Here is a 17,068-nt window from a genome sequence, read left to right as displayed (position 1 = left end):
GGGAGGCACCCCATCAAGCTTGGAGAAGCAATGTAGCCCTGCTGCCTGCCAAAATCTCTGCCCTTTCGCTCCAGGAACGCTTTCTGTAGCTCAGATGTGGTTTTGCTCATTCCGATGGGCCAGAATGTCCAATAAATACTCCCTTGGCATGACCAGCCTCATTTATTTTGCAGAGCCAGGCGACTGTTGCGAATTAATGCTTGAGACCCCTGAGTCTCCTGCTCCAATGCTTTATCGCATGTCCGTTTCATTTCAGTTGGGGGGCTGGGCCAATGCAGTGCGGAATCTGCTGGGCCTCAGCACAGCCTTCTTCCCCCTGTCAGCGGGGATAATCCCAAAAGTCACCACTCGTCCCTCTGAGTGTCCTACCTCCAAGGTAGAGAACTCCAGCCCATGCTGGATTTGCTCTTCAGCAATTTTAAGCCTCAGACTGTCGGAGATAGAACCAGCCGGTCCCCCAGCAAACGCTGGCTATTTTTAAGGCCGGGCAGCAATCCAGGAGGACGATGGGACAAGACCCCAAAAGGCCACACTCACACGGTTCGATGATTCAGAGAAAAGGTTTATTTCACGCGTTTGCAAAGGCGGGTCCCTCCGTGCAAGAAGGAACGCCGAATAAAGATAAAACAAACCTTTTTATACCCTAATGCCCTATTGCTGCCGCCCCCCCCCCTGAGGGGGCTTGGCTTACAATCTAAACTAAGCTATCTGCAAACAAGCTCTTCTGCTCTCCCCACTTGTTGGGTGAGCGGCCTGTCCTTGTTTCTAACCACATCCTTAACACGCATACGAGAGCAAGGAGCATCCACCCCAGTTGCAAAGCTTCCCCAGCTGCAAATCCATTTGTCAGAGCATATGCGGTTTCTTGTGAGCAAGCATAACAGGGCATCAGGAGGACAGTTACCCACATCCCTGTCTTCATGAATTTGAGATACGCTTTCTGCTTTTCACACCTGTCTGCGGTCAGCTGGTGATTTTCCACCACCTCTCACAATTCCCCCCTCTCTCTTGTACCTTAATGTCTCAAATTCACACAACATTTGATGTTCCCTTCTCCACTTTAAGCTGGTACCTAATCTCGTCCCCATCTGAATACATGCAGGGGCACACTGAATACAATGACATCTTCAAAGCTTCCCTTGAACCCTGTGACTCTCTTTTCCAGGTCCGGGGAAATTATGGTCATCAAAACCACAAGGTATTAGAAAAAAGTCCAGGCGCATGGTGCGCCCTATTTCTTGGTCTTCCTGGGGCTGCACAGTCCAGTGTCCAGCAGTATTTGGCAACAGCAGTGTCTTCTTTAGGATTTCTCCCAACTCAGTTGCTGACTCCCCTCCGTCTGGTTTAACTCGATTTCCAGGCTTAAGAGGATGTGCCTGCTGTTCCAACAGTAGGACACTGTGTTCCTGTAGATAGGGAGACAAGGACAAGACTTGCGCAGATAACTGTTGCAAATACTTGCAGACAAATTTCTTCCCCATGGCATGCATGTCTCCTACTTCTCCACTAAGAATTCCAAGATAGAGTCACCCATCTCAAATGGACTGACTGCTAGTCTGTTCTTAGGAGCAATCCAGAGACTTTGTATTGTCACTAAAAGGGCTTGTGTCCATGTTAATCCTGCCTTTGGTCCTAGCCTCTCCCAGTGTCTTTTCAGCCTATAAAGAAAGCCTTTCACCCATTCTAAGAAACAGTTTACCCCTGGGCCACCCTCTTTGGAGGTTCCCCTGGAGTTGAACCTGGTTGGTCTTTGGGTTGTCCTTTTGGCATACCACATATCTCTCACACACACCTGCTTGGCTTTCAAAAAGATTCCAGGACAAATAAATATTCTAGACACACAATCCCCTATAGCGTTTATCCCATGTGACTAGATTGGTAGGTGTAGTTTTGGATATATCTAAACACTACTTTGGATAAAACTAATTTTCTTGCCCTAGCAAAACACCACCCTAAGTAAGTAGGCTGGCCATCTCTTTGCCACCTGACCCGATTACTTAAACGACAAGTCTTTTCTAAAACCCCCAGAATTGGGTCAAAACTTTTATAGCCAAAACCTCTAATTTTCAATATACATATATATAATGACTTAAAGTCAATTTTTCTCTTAATAACAACAATATTAAATCAGAACTTGTAAAACTAGGAAAAAGCATTGACATAAAAGTTTATCTAGTGCGTGGACTGTTTCTATAGCCAAAATTGTTAAAACAAAAGAAAAAACCCCAAAGAAAACAAAATTCAGATAGATCATACCAGTCCATGGAAGCTCTACTAAAACCTTCCAAAAAAAGTTTTTTTTTTCTTCTCCTGTATTTTATCATCATGTGTCATGTTGAGGAGGGATTAAAATTTAATCCATATAAAATTTATAAAAACACACACACACTTTCCTAAAACTGGAATGCCAGGGGCAGAGCAGAGTGGAGCTGTGAGAGCAAAGGGGTCCCCCCCCCTTCTCTGAGTCATTGCTTCTCTGAAACTGCCCACATTCTCTCCCCTTTCACAAGAGGAGTAATCATTTCCTTCTACAGCGGCAGCTGCAGAAAGAGAAACTTAAAGGATTGTCCCTGCGTGTGTGTAAAGATATTGTAAAAGGAAGAATCCAAAAAGATGGGGGAGTAAAGAATCCTCTGTAAAAGCATTGCCCCTCCCCTCTGTCACCCTTCTGTCCCCTCATTTGGATCCTCAAGCCTGTAACAAGCAGGCAAGAGGCAGACTGAAGGGGGGGCGTTTGGGTGAGACTGGGCAAATAATGAGACACACATACACCTCAAACAATTAAAAAAAACAAATGAGAAAGGATTGACAAAAACCTTTCAACTTTCCCATCATATGCATTTAAATCACACAAATCACCACACACACACACACAAACCCAGAATAAATGGTGGATGCAGGCATGGCCAGAACCTGCAGCCTTCTAAGGAATAGACTCACACAATCTCTCAACTCTCTTTTCACAACTCAAAACAGTTTCTCAACCTTATATCTATGCACACATTCAGACAAACAAATGCTCTCAAAAAGAAAACTGCACACCAATGCCTCAACAGGCTGTTGCCACATGCAATCCATCACAGCACTGCAGGAATACAGAAGCTCTAGCCGCTCCCAGGCCTATTGGAGACAATCCACACTCAACTGCCCTATTGTGATTTAACTCAACTCCCCTCCCCAGAGAGCCTGCGTCTCTCCAGGTCCTTTCCACGCCTGTCTGTTTCCCAAGCCCTCCATTCCATGGAATACCTCCTCGACCAATCTTCCGAGAACTCCCCATGCCTCCCCCTTCAACAATTGCAAAACCCCACTTCCTCTTTCTCTCTTCTACTTTGCTTCCTCAGCTCAGGACAGATGTCCATGCCACACACACAGGAGCACACACACACACTCTTCCCCATTTCCCTCAACAATCATACATATCAATAGACAGACAAATACCTACAAACAGAAAACATTTTCCACATACTCATATAAATTCTGACAGTCCTGGAGGACTCCTAGGATTGATTTCTACGGTTCTCTTCTTCTCCGCCATTTCCACACCTATACTTTCCCTTATCCCTGAGTGGCGGCGTCCTGCTGTGTTCCCTTTGTTCCATAATCTCCCTTACTGTTGCTACCATGATCTTGCCCTTCTGCTTATGTTTTTTCTTTCTTTCTGTTTCTCTTTGCACATAGACTCTCTGCGTTTCCTTTAAGAGATCCTCTATACTCTTAGCCCATCTTGGTTACTGCCTTCTCTCACCCTGATCCTTGATCAGCACTAGCCCTTCTCCTTATCAAATTCTTTTCCTCCAGAGAATAGATGAGCCAAAACAAACATGAACTCTGCATACGTGTAATCTGCGGGCCCCAAAAACAACTCCAACTGTTCCGCCAGTCCATAAGCGTCCTGGTGAAGCTTCGGAAGAGTCTTTTTCAAATCCCGTAATTCGGCTGGTTTGATCGGGATGGCAACGAAAAGTGTGACCGGAGCCCCTTGGCCATCAAGCCCATTCGGGACTTCTCTGACTGGGAAGGCAGGTACGGGTTTCTCCTGTCTTCCTCCAAATGGCAAGTTCTCTTGGTCTTTTAACAATTGAGCCAGTTCCCGGTTTGGTGGTCTGCCTTGATCGGGGTACAGCGGCGGCGCCTCTGCCCCCAAGAGTCCTCCCTCCTGTCGACGAGGTGCAGTAGGAATGGGTCTCAAAGTCCATTCTTCCTCACTCTCGCTATCAGGTTTACTCAGAAACATCCCCTGAGGGGGAATAGGTCCCTCCCAAGAAACATGATAACATACTTCCACATAAGGAACCTGGTCCATAAGACCATGTCCCACAATATAGTTCTTCAATTGCGTGATCCAATACCCGTTGGACATCCCATTCGGATCCCAAAAGTAGGGGCGGTCGGGATCGACCAAGGGGTATTTTGGCCACTGTTTTGTGCACAACTTTATCATTTTCAACTTCTCTAAACCTTTTGTATACTTCTTCAGCCATGTCATGTTCCACTGGTTAATAACCTGACCTAAGGGCACATCCGGATCTGGCCCTCCGCTGGATCCTACTCGATTGCCAGCCTCCAGTCTCCTAGGCAGTTTGCTCTGTTCTTTCCCCATGACTGACCGGTCTCCTCACTGATCTCGCCCCGAGGACTCCAGCCCACGCTGGATGCGAATTTTAAGCCCTCTCTTTCACGGCGAGATCTTATCAGACTCCCAGCAGACGCTGGCTATGTTTAAAGTCTGACTCCTTCTCAACCCGTCCCCAAGGGAACACTACAGCCGACCTGAGGCACCGGACTCTCACGGCCGCCTGCAGGAACTGCGACTGTTTAACCACCCACACATGGGCCCCCACGGTCAGTCACGACTCCCGGTCTTACGACTCCCCAAGCCTTACTACTCACCTATTCCAGCTCTCGTCAGAGCCTACGACTGGACCACACTCAACTGATCCTCCTTGACCAGTCTACCCTCCAACCGGTTGGTCTTTCCCACCCGCTGCTCCAACAGTTGGGCTTCGCTTCTTTCTTTTCTCTGAACCGTCACTTTGTACAGGAACCCGAGCGGGCGGTCCTGAGGGGTCTCGAACAGGGACACTTCAACAACGGGAAGCGGTGGCCACTTACCCTCTCATATCAACCCCTCTGGATTGGTCCCGAACCTCAGGCTCCTGCCTGGCTCGCCAAATTGTCTCACACCCCCAAGGTGGACTGGCACTGGCAAGCCCCACCCCGGGCACTACTGCAGCAGGCTGCTGGGAAGGGCATGCGGTGGGGTGGTGGGGCTGGTCACTGGGGTGGGGGCTGCGCTGGGGCTGCTCTGTGAGGGCTGCAGAGATTGAAAGAACTCTGGATGGCACCCAAGAGAATCTCTTGGTTGGGAAGAATGTTGTTGCTTATTTGTTCAGTCACTTCAGACTCTTCGTGACTTCATGGACCAGCCCAGGCCAGAGCTTCCTGTCAGCCCTCAACACCCCCAACTCCCCCAGGGACGAGTCCGTCACCTCTAGAATGTCATCCATCCATCCATCCATCCATCCATCTTGCCCTTGGTTGGCCCCTCTTCCTTTTGCCTTCCACTCTCCCTAGCATCAGCATCTTCCCCAGGGTGTCCTGTCTTCTCATTATGTGGCCAAAGTATTTCAGTTTTGCCTTTAATATCATTCCCTCAAGTGAGCAGTCTGGCTTTATTTCCTGGAGGATGGACTGGTTTGATCTTCTTGCAGTGCAAGTCACTCTCAGGATTTTCCTCCAACACCACAGTTCAAAAGCATCTACCTTCCTTCTCTCAGCCTTCCTTATGGTCCAGCTTTCACAGCCATATGTTACTACGGGGAACACCATTGCTTTAACTATGCAGACCTTTGTTCTCAGTGTGATGTCTCTGCTCTTAACTATTTTATCAAGATTTGTCATTGCTCTTCTCCCAAGGATTAAACGTCTTCTGATTTCCTGACTGCAGTCAGCATCTGCAGTAATCTTCGCACCTAGAAATACAAAGTCTTTCACTGCCTCTACGTTTTCTCCCTCTATTTGCCAGTTATCAATCAAGCTGGTTGCCATAATCTTGGTTTTTTTGAGGTTTAGCTGCAAGCCAGCTTTTGCACTTTCTTCTTTCACCTTCATCATAAGGCTCCTCAGTTCCTCTTCGCTTTCAGCCATCAAAGTGGTATCATCTGCATAGCTGAGACTGTTAATGTTTCTTCCAGCAATTTTAACTCCAGCCTTGGATTCCTCAAGCCCAGCATGCCGCATGATGTGTTCTGCATACAAGTTGAATAGGTAGGGTGAGAGTATACAGCCCTGCCGTACTCCTTTCCCAATCTTGAACCAGTCCGTTGTTCCGTGGTCTGTCCTTGATCGTTATACAGATTCCTCAGGAGGCCGACAAGATGACTTGGTATCCCCATACCACTAAGAACTTGCCACAATTTGTTATGGTCCACACAGTCAAAGGCTTTAGAATAGTCAATAAAACAGAAATAGATGTTTTTCTGAAACTCCCTGGCTTTTTCCATTATCTAGTGGATATTGGCAATTTGGTCCCTAGTTCCTCTGCCTTTTCTAAACCCAGCTTGTACATCGGGCAATTCTGGCTCCATGAATTGCTGAAGTCTACCTTGCAGGATCTTGAGCATTACCTTCCTGGCATGTGAGATGAGCGCCACTGTTCGATAGTTTGAACATTCTTTAGTGTTTCCCTTTTTTGGTATGGGGATATAAGTTGATTTTTCCCAATCTGATAGCCATTCTTGTGTTTTCCAAATTTGCTGGCATAAGGCATGCATTATCTTTACAGCATCATCTCGCAGGATTTTGAACAGTTCAGCTGGGATGCCGTCATCTCCCACTGCCTTGTTATTAGCAATGCTTCTTAAGGCCCACTCAACCTCACTCTTCAGGATGTCTGGCTCTAGCTCACTGACCACACCGTCAAAGCTATCCCCGGTATTGTTATCCTTCCTATACAGGTTTTCTGTATATTCTTGCCACCTTTTCTTGATCTCTTCTTCTTCTGTTAGGTCCTTGTCATCTTTGTTTCTGATCATACCCATTTTTGCCTGGAATTTACCTCCGATGTTTCTAATTTTCTGGAAGAGGTCTCTTGCCCTTCCTATTCTATTGTCTTCTTCCACTTCCGTGCATTGCTTGTTTAAAAACAATTCCTTATCTCTTCTGGCTAACCTCTGGAATTTTGCATGTAATTGGGCATATCTCCCCCTATCACTGTTGCCTTTTGCTTTCCTTCTTTCTTGGGCTACTTCTAGTGTCTCAGCAGACAAACATTTTGCCTTCTTGGTTTTCTCTTTCTTTGGCATGTATTTTGCTTCCGCCTCCTGGACAATGTTGCAAACTTCACTCCATAGTTCTTCCGAGATCCTATCTACTAAGTCCAGTCCCTTAAATCTATTCTTCACCTCCACTGCATCTTCCTTAGGAATATTAGTGAGCTCATATCTAGCTGATCTGTGGGTCTTCCCTGATCTCTTGAGTCTGATCCTAAATTGTGCAAGAAGAAGTTCGTGATCAGAACTACAATCAGCTCCAGGCCTTGTTTTTACGGACTGTATAGATGTCTGCCACCTTTGGCTGCAGAGGATGTAGTCAATCTGATTTCGGTGTTGTCCATCTGGGGAAGTCCATGTATAAAGCCGTCTCTTAGGTTGTTGGAAGAGAGTGTTTGTTATGCAGAGTGAGTTGTCTTGGCAAAACTCTATCAGCCTGTGTCCTGCTTCGTTTTGTTCATCCAGTCCATTTCAGTTCACTGACGCCCAAAATGTCTATCTTTAATCTGGACATCTCTCCAATAACCACATCCAATTTGCCCTGGCTCATAGATCTTACCTTCCAGGTTCCAATGGTGTGTTGATCCTTAGAACGTCGGATTCGCCGTTCACCACCAGCACCGTCGGCCGCTAGCCGTCCTTTCGGCTTTGAGCTAGCTGCGTCATCACGTCTGGGGCTAGTTGAGCTCATCCTCTGTTCCTCCCCAGTAGCATTTTGACCATCTTCCGACCTGGGGGTCTCATCTTCCGATGGGATACCGACATATCTCTGGTTGTACTGATCCATTTAGTTTTCACGGCAAGAATACTGAGGTGGGTTGCCATTCCCTTCCCCAGGGATCGCATTTAGTCTGACCTCTCTGTCATGACCTTCCCGTCTTGGGTGGCCCTTCATGGTTTAGCTCATGGCATCACTGAGGTGCTCAAGCTCCAGCACCACGACAAGGTAACGATCCTTTGCTGAAGTTGGGAACAATGCAAACCCTCTTTTCTGTTTTTCTTCCAATCAGAAAATATGTAAAATCTGCATAGAACCATCAGCAACATCTTGAACGCTTTTGTCCACGCACAGCATAAAAATTAGTCTGCCCTGCACCCTTCCTTCCTCTGCACCCCGCAGCCCTCAGACGATTAATTGAACCCTGTGCCACTGACAAGTCCAGACGAGTTTCGCCCCAGAAGTTCTCTTTTGCTTCTCCTCCCAGCTCCGCTCTGTCATGCGCTGCCTACCACTGAGTGAAACACAGACACTGATTCAGGGAAGAGCAGGTTCAGGTTTATTTCAGCGTAGTGCTAGACGAGAAAAAAGCTGAGAGTGAAGGGAGCGCGCCGGTGCGGGGTTTAAATAGCCCGCGCCGGTCAGCGCCCCCCCCCCACTTTGGGTTGTGTCATCCCCCCCCAGTCCTGCATGCTTCCTTGCCGGTAGGTGAAGGGTTGCAGGGCCCCTGCTGGTGCCCCGGGCTTCGCCCATAATTGGTTTCTTTCTCTGGCCGGTGATTGCTGTCAGCTGGGCGATCTCGGTTGCGCTTCGCTGACAGCTTCAGGTGTGCCTCGTGATCCGCCCTGTCTTTGTCTTTCCTTCTTCCTCTTTTGTGTTCTGATGGCTGGGTCATCCGGCCGGGGTCATTCCCTTCTCCTCGGGGTCTGTGTCTGTTGGTGTGCATGCTTTGCTTATCTTAAGTCCCTTCCTCTGCTTCCTAGGTATTGTCATGTGTGCCGTTGTGCTGATGCCTTCAGCTCAACGGTACTCATGACACGCTCCTTGCAGAATATGCGATGCACACTTTCCCCCATGAGCACCGCCTGCCACGGATAATGCAGGCAACAGGGAGATTTGCCCTTGTTGTGAGAATGAGCTCCCCAAGATCGCCCTTCCTGCCCTGCTTGCAGACTTCTGGCCCAGCCCTTTCCAGCCTTCCTAGGCTTCGATTGGACAAGGTGTTGACCAAAGTGCCCCGCAGAGCAGCTCCCTGGACCAAAGCTCACTGCAGGAAACCTACAGAGGTGCATTTTCCTACCCCTTTTTTTTTCAGACAGGCAAGGGAGCTGTTTGCATCACGATTCAAGAGAGTCCAACCAGGAACATCTACCCACAAAGTAAATAAATTATAATCTTGTATTGAGGGTGGAACTTCCTTGTTCAGAGGTGCTGCACCTCAGCCTAAAATTGGGTGAGGAACATGAGGAGGAAGGTGTGGCTTCTGGGTTTGCGAGAGGCAACTTGAAAGGGGCACCCCCACCCTAACCTCTCCATCCACTAGGAAAGACAGCTTCCCTGAAGCACCTCCACCAACCTAAGCAGCACTTTGTCCTTCTGATCCCCAAGACTCTTTGTCCAATTTCCACGTATCAATCACGTTCTGGAATCCAGCAAGACAGGAGAAATGTATGACATAATTAAACCGATCTCTGGCAAGGTCTCTGTTTTTGATCATCTCAGCAAATATTGTAAATTGACCTGATTCCAAATTAACACAGACCTTTATTTAGAGGAGGTGGGACAGTGTCCTACCAAGGACTTTATGGATGTCAAGAACAAGAGAGGACAGGCTTGTTCTCTGTTGAACCCCAGAGCAAGTCAAACATTTTCTTGGTTCTCCCTTGGGGATTTATGGAATGTCCAAAGCATAACTTAGGCTCGTTCAGGCCCTGTGTTTATTGAGAATGGAGGGACCTTACTCAAATGAGAATTCTGAAGCGGAAGAAAAGTGGTAGCAGCCTGGTATGCCTTAGACTCAGATGCTCCTTGTTCATGATGCCCTTGGTGTCAGACCCTCCCGATCAAAGGTTTTACAAAACCCCTGATCGGAGCATCTCCCATCATTTCCTTCTCCAAGGAATGGACTCTGTGTCGCCAGATGGGAGGGGGTGTGAAGTTGGGGTGCGAAGTGGTTTGTTACGGCTATGGAGGGTTCGGGAGCCCTTGGAGCTGATCTGTCATCAGTGGGAAGGGGGAACCTTTTAAGGAAATTAGCATCCTTGCTTTTGCAGATCAAACACCCTGAGAAAGACTTTACTGCTTGCTCACCAGAACCTACAGGAGATGCCAATTAACCAGAAGATGGGTATTATGAATGTATTTCTTTCCACGCTTTCTGATTAATGTTTTTGGTCTTATTCAGCCATCTTATTCTCCAACCACCCATCCTGTATGGCTCTTTTTCACCTTGGGGGAACATCTATTCCCATACATCCCAACCGCTGAAGAAAGGGCGGGAGAGAAGTGACCCCAGGAAAGGAATCAGTAAGGTTGCATTATGTGTTTTTGACAAGAAAGTCTGCACACACTCTCTTCCCTCTGAGACTTATTCAGAGAGGGGCCCTGCACTGCCTGGGAGAGGAAGGCCAAACTCAAGACAATGGCAGAGCAGACTTTATTATCAAGTGAGGAGCACTTTCTTCAGAAAGAGGGGAAGCGAAGCAAGTCTAGAGGACACCGAGTAACCAGCTGCTTGATGTTCAGATGGTCTTCCTGGCAAAGAGGCTTTGTGCCATGGAGAAGGATTTCAGATGGAACCAAACTATCTTCAGCTCAGGTTTCAAATCAATGGGGAGCACTCCCAACTCCATCTGCAACCTTGGCTTAAGAGGGTTTCCATTTGCAGAGAAATGGAGTGGTGAAGTCACAGTTTTTATCATTCCATTTCATGTACCCTGAAAGAGAGGAATATCACTGGTTATCACCTTGAAAGCCCCACGTGGCATAGGACTGGGCTACTGGCAGACTGCCTGCTCCCAAGAACATCTGCCCACCCCACTATTGGGGGGGGGGCATGCTGCAGCTCCCCTCATTTAAGTATTGCCATCTGACAGGATCCAGAAAGCGTGCCTTTTCGGTGGCTGCCTCCATTCTGCAGAACAATCTTCCTGCTGAACTATGACAGGCCCTAACTCTTTTATAAAGGCAGCTAAGCGCTGGGTCTTCCCTCAAGTTCTAGGTCTAGGTGAGTGGAGTCCCCTGAGGTTGTTTTAATCCTGTGTTTTTCAAACTTGGCAACTTTCAGAAGTGTGGCCTTCAACTCCCAGAATTCCCCAGCCGGCATGCTGGGATTTGAAGTCCACCCATCTCAAAGTTGGCAAGTTTGAAAAAGACTATTTTAATCTATTCCATTCAGTTTGCTATTTTGCACATCTGGGTTATCTTTTTAATGAGATGTGGCTGGTGTTTTAGGTTGTATGCTTATTTTTGTTGTTGTATGCCACCCAGAGTCAGATTGGTTGAGTTGGGTGGCCATATAAATATAACTGTTTGAAAGAAAATAAATAAATTCACACATTTACAGCTGTCCAGCCTTGACTGTGAATGAGAAATAGTAGAAAGAAATGACTAGACTAAGTTACCTCTGTGGCAGATGCTGAGAAGACAAGCTATCGTTTCATGAAATTCCAGAAATTGCTAACTTTTGCCTGTTAAGATCTCCAATACATGCTGTAAGCCAGCCACCCAAAAAAGTCCCCTTCAAGTTGTTCACAGGGTCTGCAGGGATATCTCCCTTCCCTTCCCTTCCCTTCCCTTCCCTTCCCTTCCCTTCCCTTCCCTTCCCTTCCCTTCCCTTCCCTTTTTTGTACCAACAAAAACGTGGTTTGCTATTGCCTTCTGCGTAATTTTCCAACTTCCCTGTCTGGCCTAAAACCATGGGATTTCCTGGATGTCTCCATCCAGGTGCTAATCAGGTCTGAACTAGCTCAGTTTGGGGGGGATCAGCCAAGATTGGCTAGAATATTAGAGATAATACCGAATGAGCAGTCTGTCTCCTGCTACCAACTGCCAAGGGACACAAGTGGAGAAGTACCATTGTGTTTGAAGCTGCTTGGCCACTATGGATGCAGTACACTGGGCAAGATGGCCTGATGCAGCTCCAGGGTGCTTCCATTGGTCATTCCTAAAGAGCTTTTGAAGGTCACCGGTTTCTGGACTTCCAGCACCCGTCTGGGTTTCTGCTGGATCAAGAGTTGATAACAGGCGTAAAGGGAAAGAGCAGAGCCTAAGGAGCAGGAAGGGACAAAGTTTCCCGAAAAGGCAATAAATCAACAGGCTGGAATTCCTGAAAGAAAATTGGAGGCAGAATGAGGAAAGAAGCGCTGAAGGACACATTAACTGCTTTCCTGGGATGACAGATGCAAACTCCAGCCACGCCAAGGAATGATGACTTTTGCCACTGACCTGAGTGAGGAAGGAGAAATACGCAAAGCTCTTTCCCAGTCGCATTATTGGGTTCACCACGGTTCCAACTGGTATACCGAGATCGTGTGCCATCCGTCCAGCGCCAGCCAGTATTCTGCACAGTACGGTATAAAGCACATTGAGGTGGGCCAGTGTGTGTGTGTGGGGGGGGGGCACACAGGGGAGAAGACAGAGACAGAAAATTTTAAATTTCAATTCTAAAGGTAGCTTAGATTAATTTAAAGGGGGAAGTCCACTTGCATACTACTCTAAATCATTCTTTCGATTGTCCTAGGTAAAGATTCAATGAAGTTCTTCAGATGCATAGCATCCAAGGCTCCTGGAGCTGCAAGGGGCCCCTGAGCCTTTGAGCCCAGCCGCCTGGTCAGTGCAGGAATCCAGATTAAAGCATCTCCTGCAGACGTTGCTTCAAGTCCTCTTGACCAATTGAAACTCCCCACCACCTCTCTGGGCTATTAATTCCATTTGGGTTCTGTCTGTCCTGAAAGCTAAACGTGCCCTGCTTCTTCAGCCTCTCCTTCCAGTCCTCTGATCACCCTCGTTGCTCTTCTCTGAACCTCTTCAAATGTCACCAAATCCTTCTTAAGGTGTGATGCCCCAAATGGTCACGGTATTTTAGGCAGGGTCTGACCAAAGCAGTATAAAACAGAACAATTACTTCCCCTGTTCTGGACATCCTACTCCAGTGGATGCAACCTAAAATCACATTTGCCTTGTTTGCAGCCACATCATCACACTGCTATCTCGTGTTCCATTTCCAGCCAACTACTGCTCCATGCTCTCTTTCACAAGTCATGAAGCCTTCAGCCAGGTGCTAACCCTCACCTGGCACCTGGGCATTAGGTTTTGGTTTCCTCAGAAAAGGACTTTACATTTCAAGCTGTTCCTTTCAGCCCATTTCTCTAACCTATCAAGATCATTGAGGGCGAGTTCCGTCTCTGGGCTGTTATCTATCCTACCCAGTTTAGCATTCCCTCCACTTTTTCATCCAAAGCACAGATGAAAACGTTGACAAGTGGAAGATCCAGGATTAATTCTGGTGGCACCAGCCAGGATATTGTGTCCGGTTCTGGCTACTGTATTTCGGGAAGGGCACAAAGCACTGAAGCGTGCCCCGAGGAGAGCAATCAAGATGATAAGAGGCTCGGAAGGAAAACCTGAGGAGAACCTCAGGCTGGAAACCGTACCCGTGTTTAGTCTGGAGACGAGAAAGTTTCGGGGAGGCAGGGTAGCTATCTTCAGGTATCTGAAGGACTGTTCTACAGAGGACGGGACTGATTGGCTTAGCGTTGTTTCAGAAGGAAGAACGAGAAAGAGTGGGTTTAAGTTACCAATATTATACATTTCAGTGGGAATCAAAAGAATTTCCTAATGGCAAAAAAAAATGGAACAAGGGACAGATGAAACCCAGAAGATCTGAACTGTCATTTGCAAGATGCATTTAAGCAAAGGCTTGACGGCGGTCCTTTGGAGATGCTGGAATGAAGGATTTTCGCACAGAGCAGGAGATTGGAATAGATGATCTCCAAATCCCTTCCACTTTTTTATTCTGGGAGTAAGATTTTCAAGGCAACTATGCAGCCACTTCTTTGTCAGATGCCATGAAACATAATTAGCTTGCTAATTGGTATGTCATGGGTACTTTTTCAAATGCTTTCCTGAAATCAAGATATACAGGTAGTCCTCACTTAATGACCACAATTGGGACTGGAATTTTGGTCATTCAGCCATGCAGTCATTAAATGAATCTGACCCTATTTTATGACTATTTTTGTGTGGTGGTCACTAGGTGAATCACCATGGTCGTTAAGCAAATCACAGAGTTTCCTATTGATTTTGTTAGCTGGAAGCCACTGGTCATAAATGCGAATCAGTTGCCAAGAGCTCAAATCACAATCGTGTGACTGCGGGGATGCTGCGATGGTCATAAGTGCGAGGATCGGCCTTAAGTTGGTTTTAGCGCCATCGTAAGTCCGAACCATCACTAAGCGAATGGTCATTAAGCAAGGACTACCTGTATTATGTCTGCAGCATAACCATAATCTACTGAGTAAACTGTCTGATGAAACAGTGAGATAAAGACAGCGTGGCAGGATTTGTTCCTAACAAATGCATACTGATATCTGACAATCACTACGCTGTTTTGATCATTGTGATCAGGGCTGCTAGGCTTTTCCACGATGCTGTAAATCAGTACTGAAGAAGCGTCTGTGTGGAAACAACTGCCACTTCCTGTGCTGCTCAGGGACAGGGGGGCCAAACACTCACCTGATCAGATGTTGGGGTTCGTTGCAGCCCAATCCAGACGTAGGCGTTTTCTATGTTCTCTTTGGCGACATAGGTGCCAACGAGCTTTGCCTGGGTGTCACTTGTTAGGGATGCTAGATGACCTTTCCACCTGAACTGACACTCCTCCTGCGTGGAGAGAAGAACTGGGAAGGTCCCCTTAGGAAAACGGGATGCCCGGTGACGTCCTCCTTGGCCACGGCTACTCATTTACCACCAGCAAACCTGGGTGTCCACCCTGGGCGGGAGAAGATTGCAGGACTGCTACGATCCTGATAGTCATGCAGTGTGGGAAGGGGCCAGATATCCACCAGGATGGGATGATTTGGAGATACACAATAATAATAATAGTTTTGTTTAAATAAGAAATAATGAAACCATAGTAGGAAGACCCAGATGACTTTTTGACAGCTGGCAGGCTGATGCCTCCCTAGTTGGACGTCTTGCCCTGGAAAGAGTGACCAGGTCCTCTAATGTCAATCAGGGTAACCCAGGAAGCGACTGCATAAAGGCTGAATTAGGTCTGTGTGCTTAACTCTAAGTCCAGGTTAACAAACCCAGCTGATTTACCCACGGAACATGCTGCACAGGCCTATGCAAAGTGACTTAGTTTCAGGCCACCCGGGAGGTCTGGGCTGTGGAGCTGACGCACTTCCTTTCAGCAGAGCAAAAGGAGGGCTTGAAGCATGCCCGGTGGTCAGAGGTGCCAGGCTGGATAGCCTCCGTTACACACTGCAGGACTGTGTGAGGAAGCCGCCCAGCCGGGAAGGCCGTGGGGCTGCAGGCACCAAGGGGGCTCTGGTGGGGGTGGGGCAGGGCTCAGCACGCCTCGCAGGATTCACCAGCAGAGTCCAAGTGGTCCGGTCTGGAAGAATTTGGCCTGTGCTGAGGTGGCTGCACAGCTGGACTTCAGCCAGTGCCCATCCGAGAAGGTCCTCTCTGCTACGTTCCCATATCAGGGGGGCTGCTAAGAGGGGCTGCAAACGTGAGCAACCAGAAGCAACAGGGCCACGACACGCTTAGAGGCAAGGGGCCACTTTGAAACAGCCTGGCTTGAACCTTTGAAAGTGCAGGTCATCCTCGTTTAGTGACCACAATTGGGACCAGCAACTTGGTCATTAAGTGAAGCAGTCACTAAGTGAACCCACAACTAACCGCCCAGAGTCCCCCATGAGGGGGAGATGGGCGGTGAATAAATGTATAAATGAATAAATAAAAAATAAAAAATAAAACCCGTGCTTACAATCTTTCTTCAGCTTTCCTTTGCTTTACAGCCCTGCGAAGGTCATAAATGTGAGGACTGGTTGTGAAGTTACTTTTTCATCACCATTGTAACTGCGAATGGTCGCTAAACGAGGACTCCCTGGATGGCTTAACTTATTGGCCTTGTTCGCACAACATGGCTGAGACAATAGCTGACTTCCACAACATGTTAAGTCACACACTACTCAATCCCATTTAAATACAGCAGCAGGATGAGTTTTAAACCAAGTCCTCTTTCCTCTAACAAATTTCACTCAGATGTTGAATACTCCATCACAAGCCAGATCATCAGTCCCATTCAGATTTATTATCAGCTTACTAAGCTTCACTATTTCTTTTCTATTCCTTCTACTATTTCTTACTAAACTTCACTATTTCTTCTTTTTACTATTTCTAAACTTTACTATTTCTTACTACTATTCCTAGTAGTAAGAAACTACTCCTTCTTACCAAACGTTTACTATTTCTTAGGCCTCAATCACTTGTTTTGTTTAAGGAAGAGGCATACAGTAGGTGCTCTTCATTTAAAAATGGCACGATCTCTTTGCTGTCCCGCAGTCTGGAAAAGTTCTGGGCCAGATCAAGGGAAAGTCTCCAGCTCAGGCGAGTTACCTCTGCCTCTTGAAAGGTGAGTCGATCTTCATAGAACTTGTAGCAGTACCACTGGTTTCCATCTCGATGGGCGAAGGTGCCCGGAGGGCAGACGGTCCGAAGATCTGCCAGGAGAAACGGAGTGGGAAAGCAAGAGGATAGGCTGGGAGTGGGGGGCAGAGCATTGCGCTCGGTTGCGCTGGCACAGATGCCAGCCTGATTTGGCAGATGCCAGTACTCGGTTGCCAAATGTAAGTATCATTTCACAGAACCACGGGGTTGGGAATGGCCTTGGAGGTCTTCTAGTCTGACCCCTGTGCAGGGCTGGAATGCGCACCGCATCCCAACCTTTGCGTGGAAGCCGCTCGCGATGGAGCCCCCACGGCTCCAGGAGGCCAGCTGGTCCCTGCTCCTCAGCTCTTGTAGCCAGTTCCAGTTTGGAACCCCCTCTGTACCAGCCATTAATCAT

At 47.6% G+C, this 17,068-nt stretch overlaps 1 protein-coding gene across 1 annotated transcript; it reads right to left on the bottom strand.

Moving 5' to 3' along the window:
• Positions 1-10,632: 10,632 nt before the first annotated feature.
• Positions 10,633-17,068, bottom strand: LOC134501140 (C-type lectin-like). The gene is made up of 5 exons (XM_063308747.1): positions 16,937-17,068; positions 16,621-16,815; positions 14,728-14,874; positions 12,439-12,553; positions 10,633-10,928 (listed from the first exon to the last, which is right to left on the bottom strand). The coding sequence occupies exons 1-5, from the start codon at positions 17,066-17,068 to the stop codon at positions 10,858-10,860; spliced, it is 660 nt and encodes a 219-aa protein (XP_063164817.1). The 3' UTR covers positions 10,633-10,857.

The sequence above is a fragment of the Candoia aspera genome, chromosome 7, assembly GCF_035149785.1.
Source record: "Candoia aspera isolate rCanAsp1 chromosome 7, rCanAsp1.hap2, whole genome shotgun sequence".
Taxonomy (NCBI): Eukaryota; Metazoa; Chordata; class Lepidosauria; order Squamata; family Boidae; genus Candoia; species Candoia aspera.
Note: the sequence above shows the minus strand (reverse complement) of the source record. Positions and strands in the feature narration are given on the sequence as shown.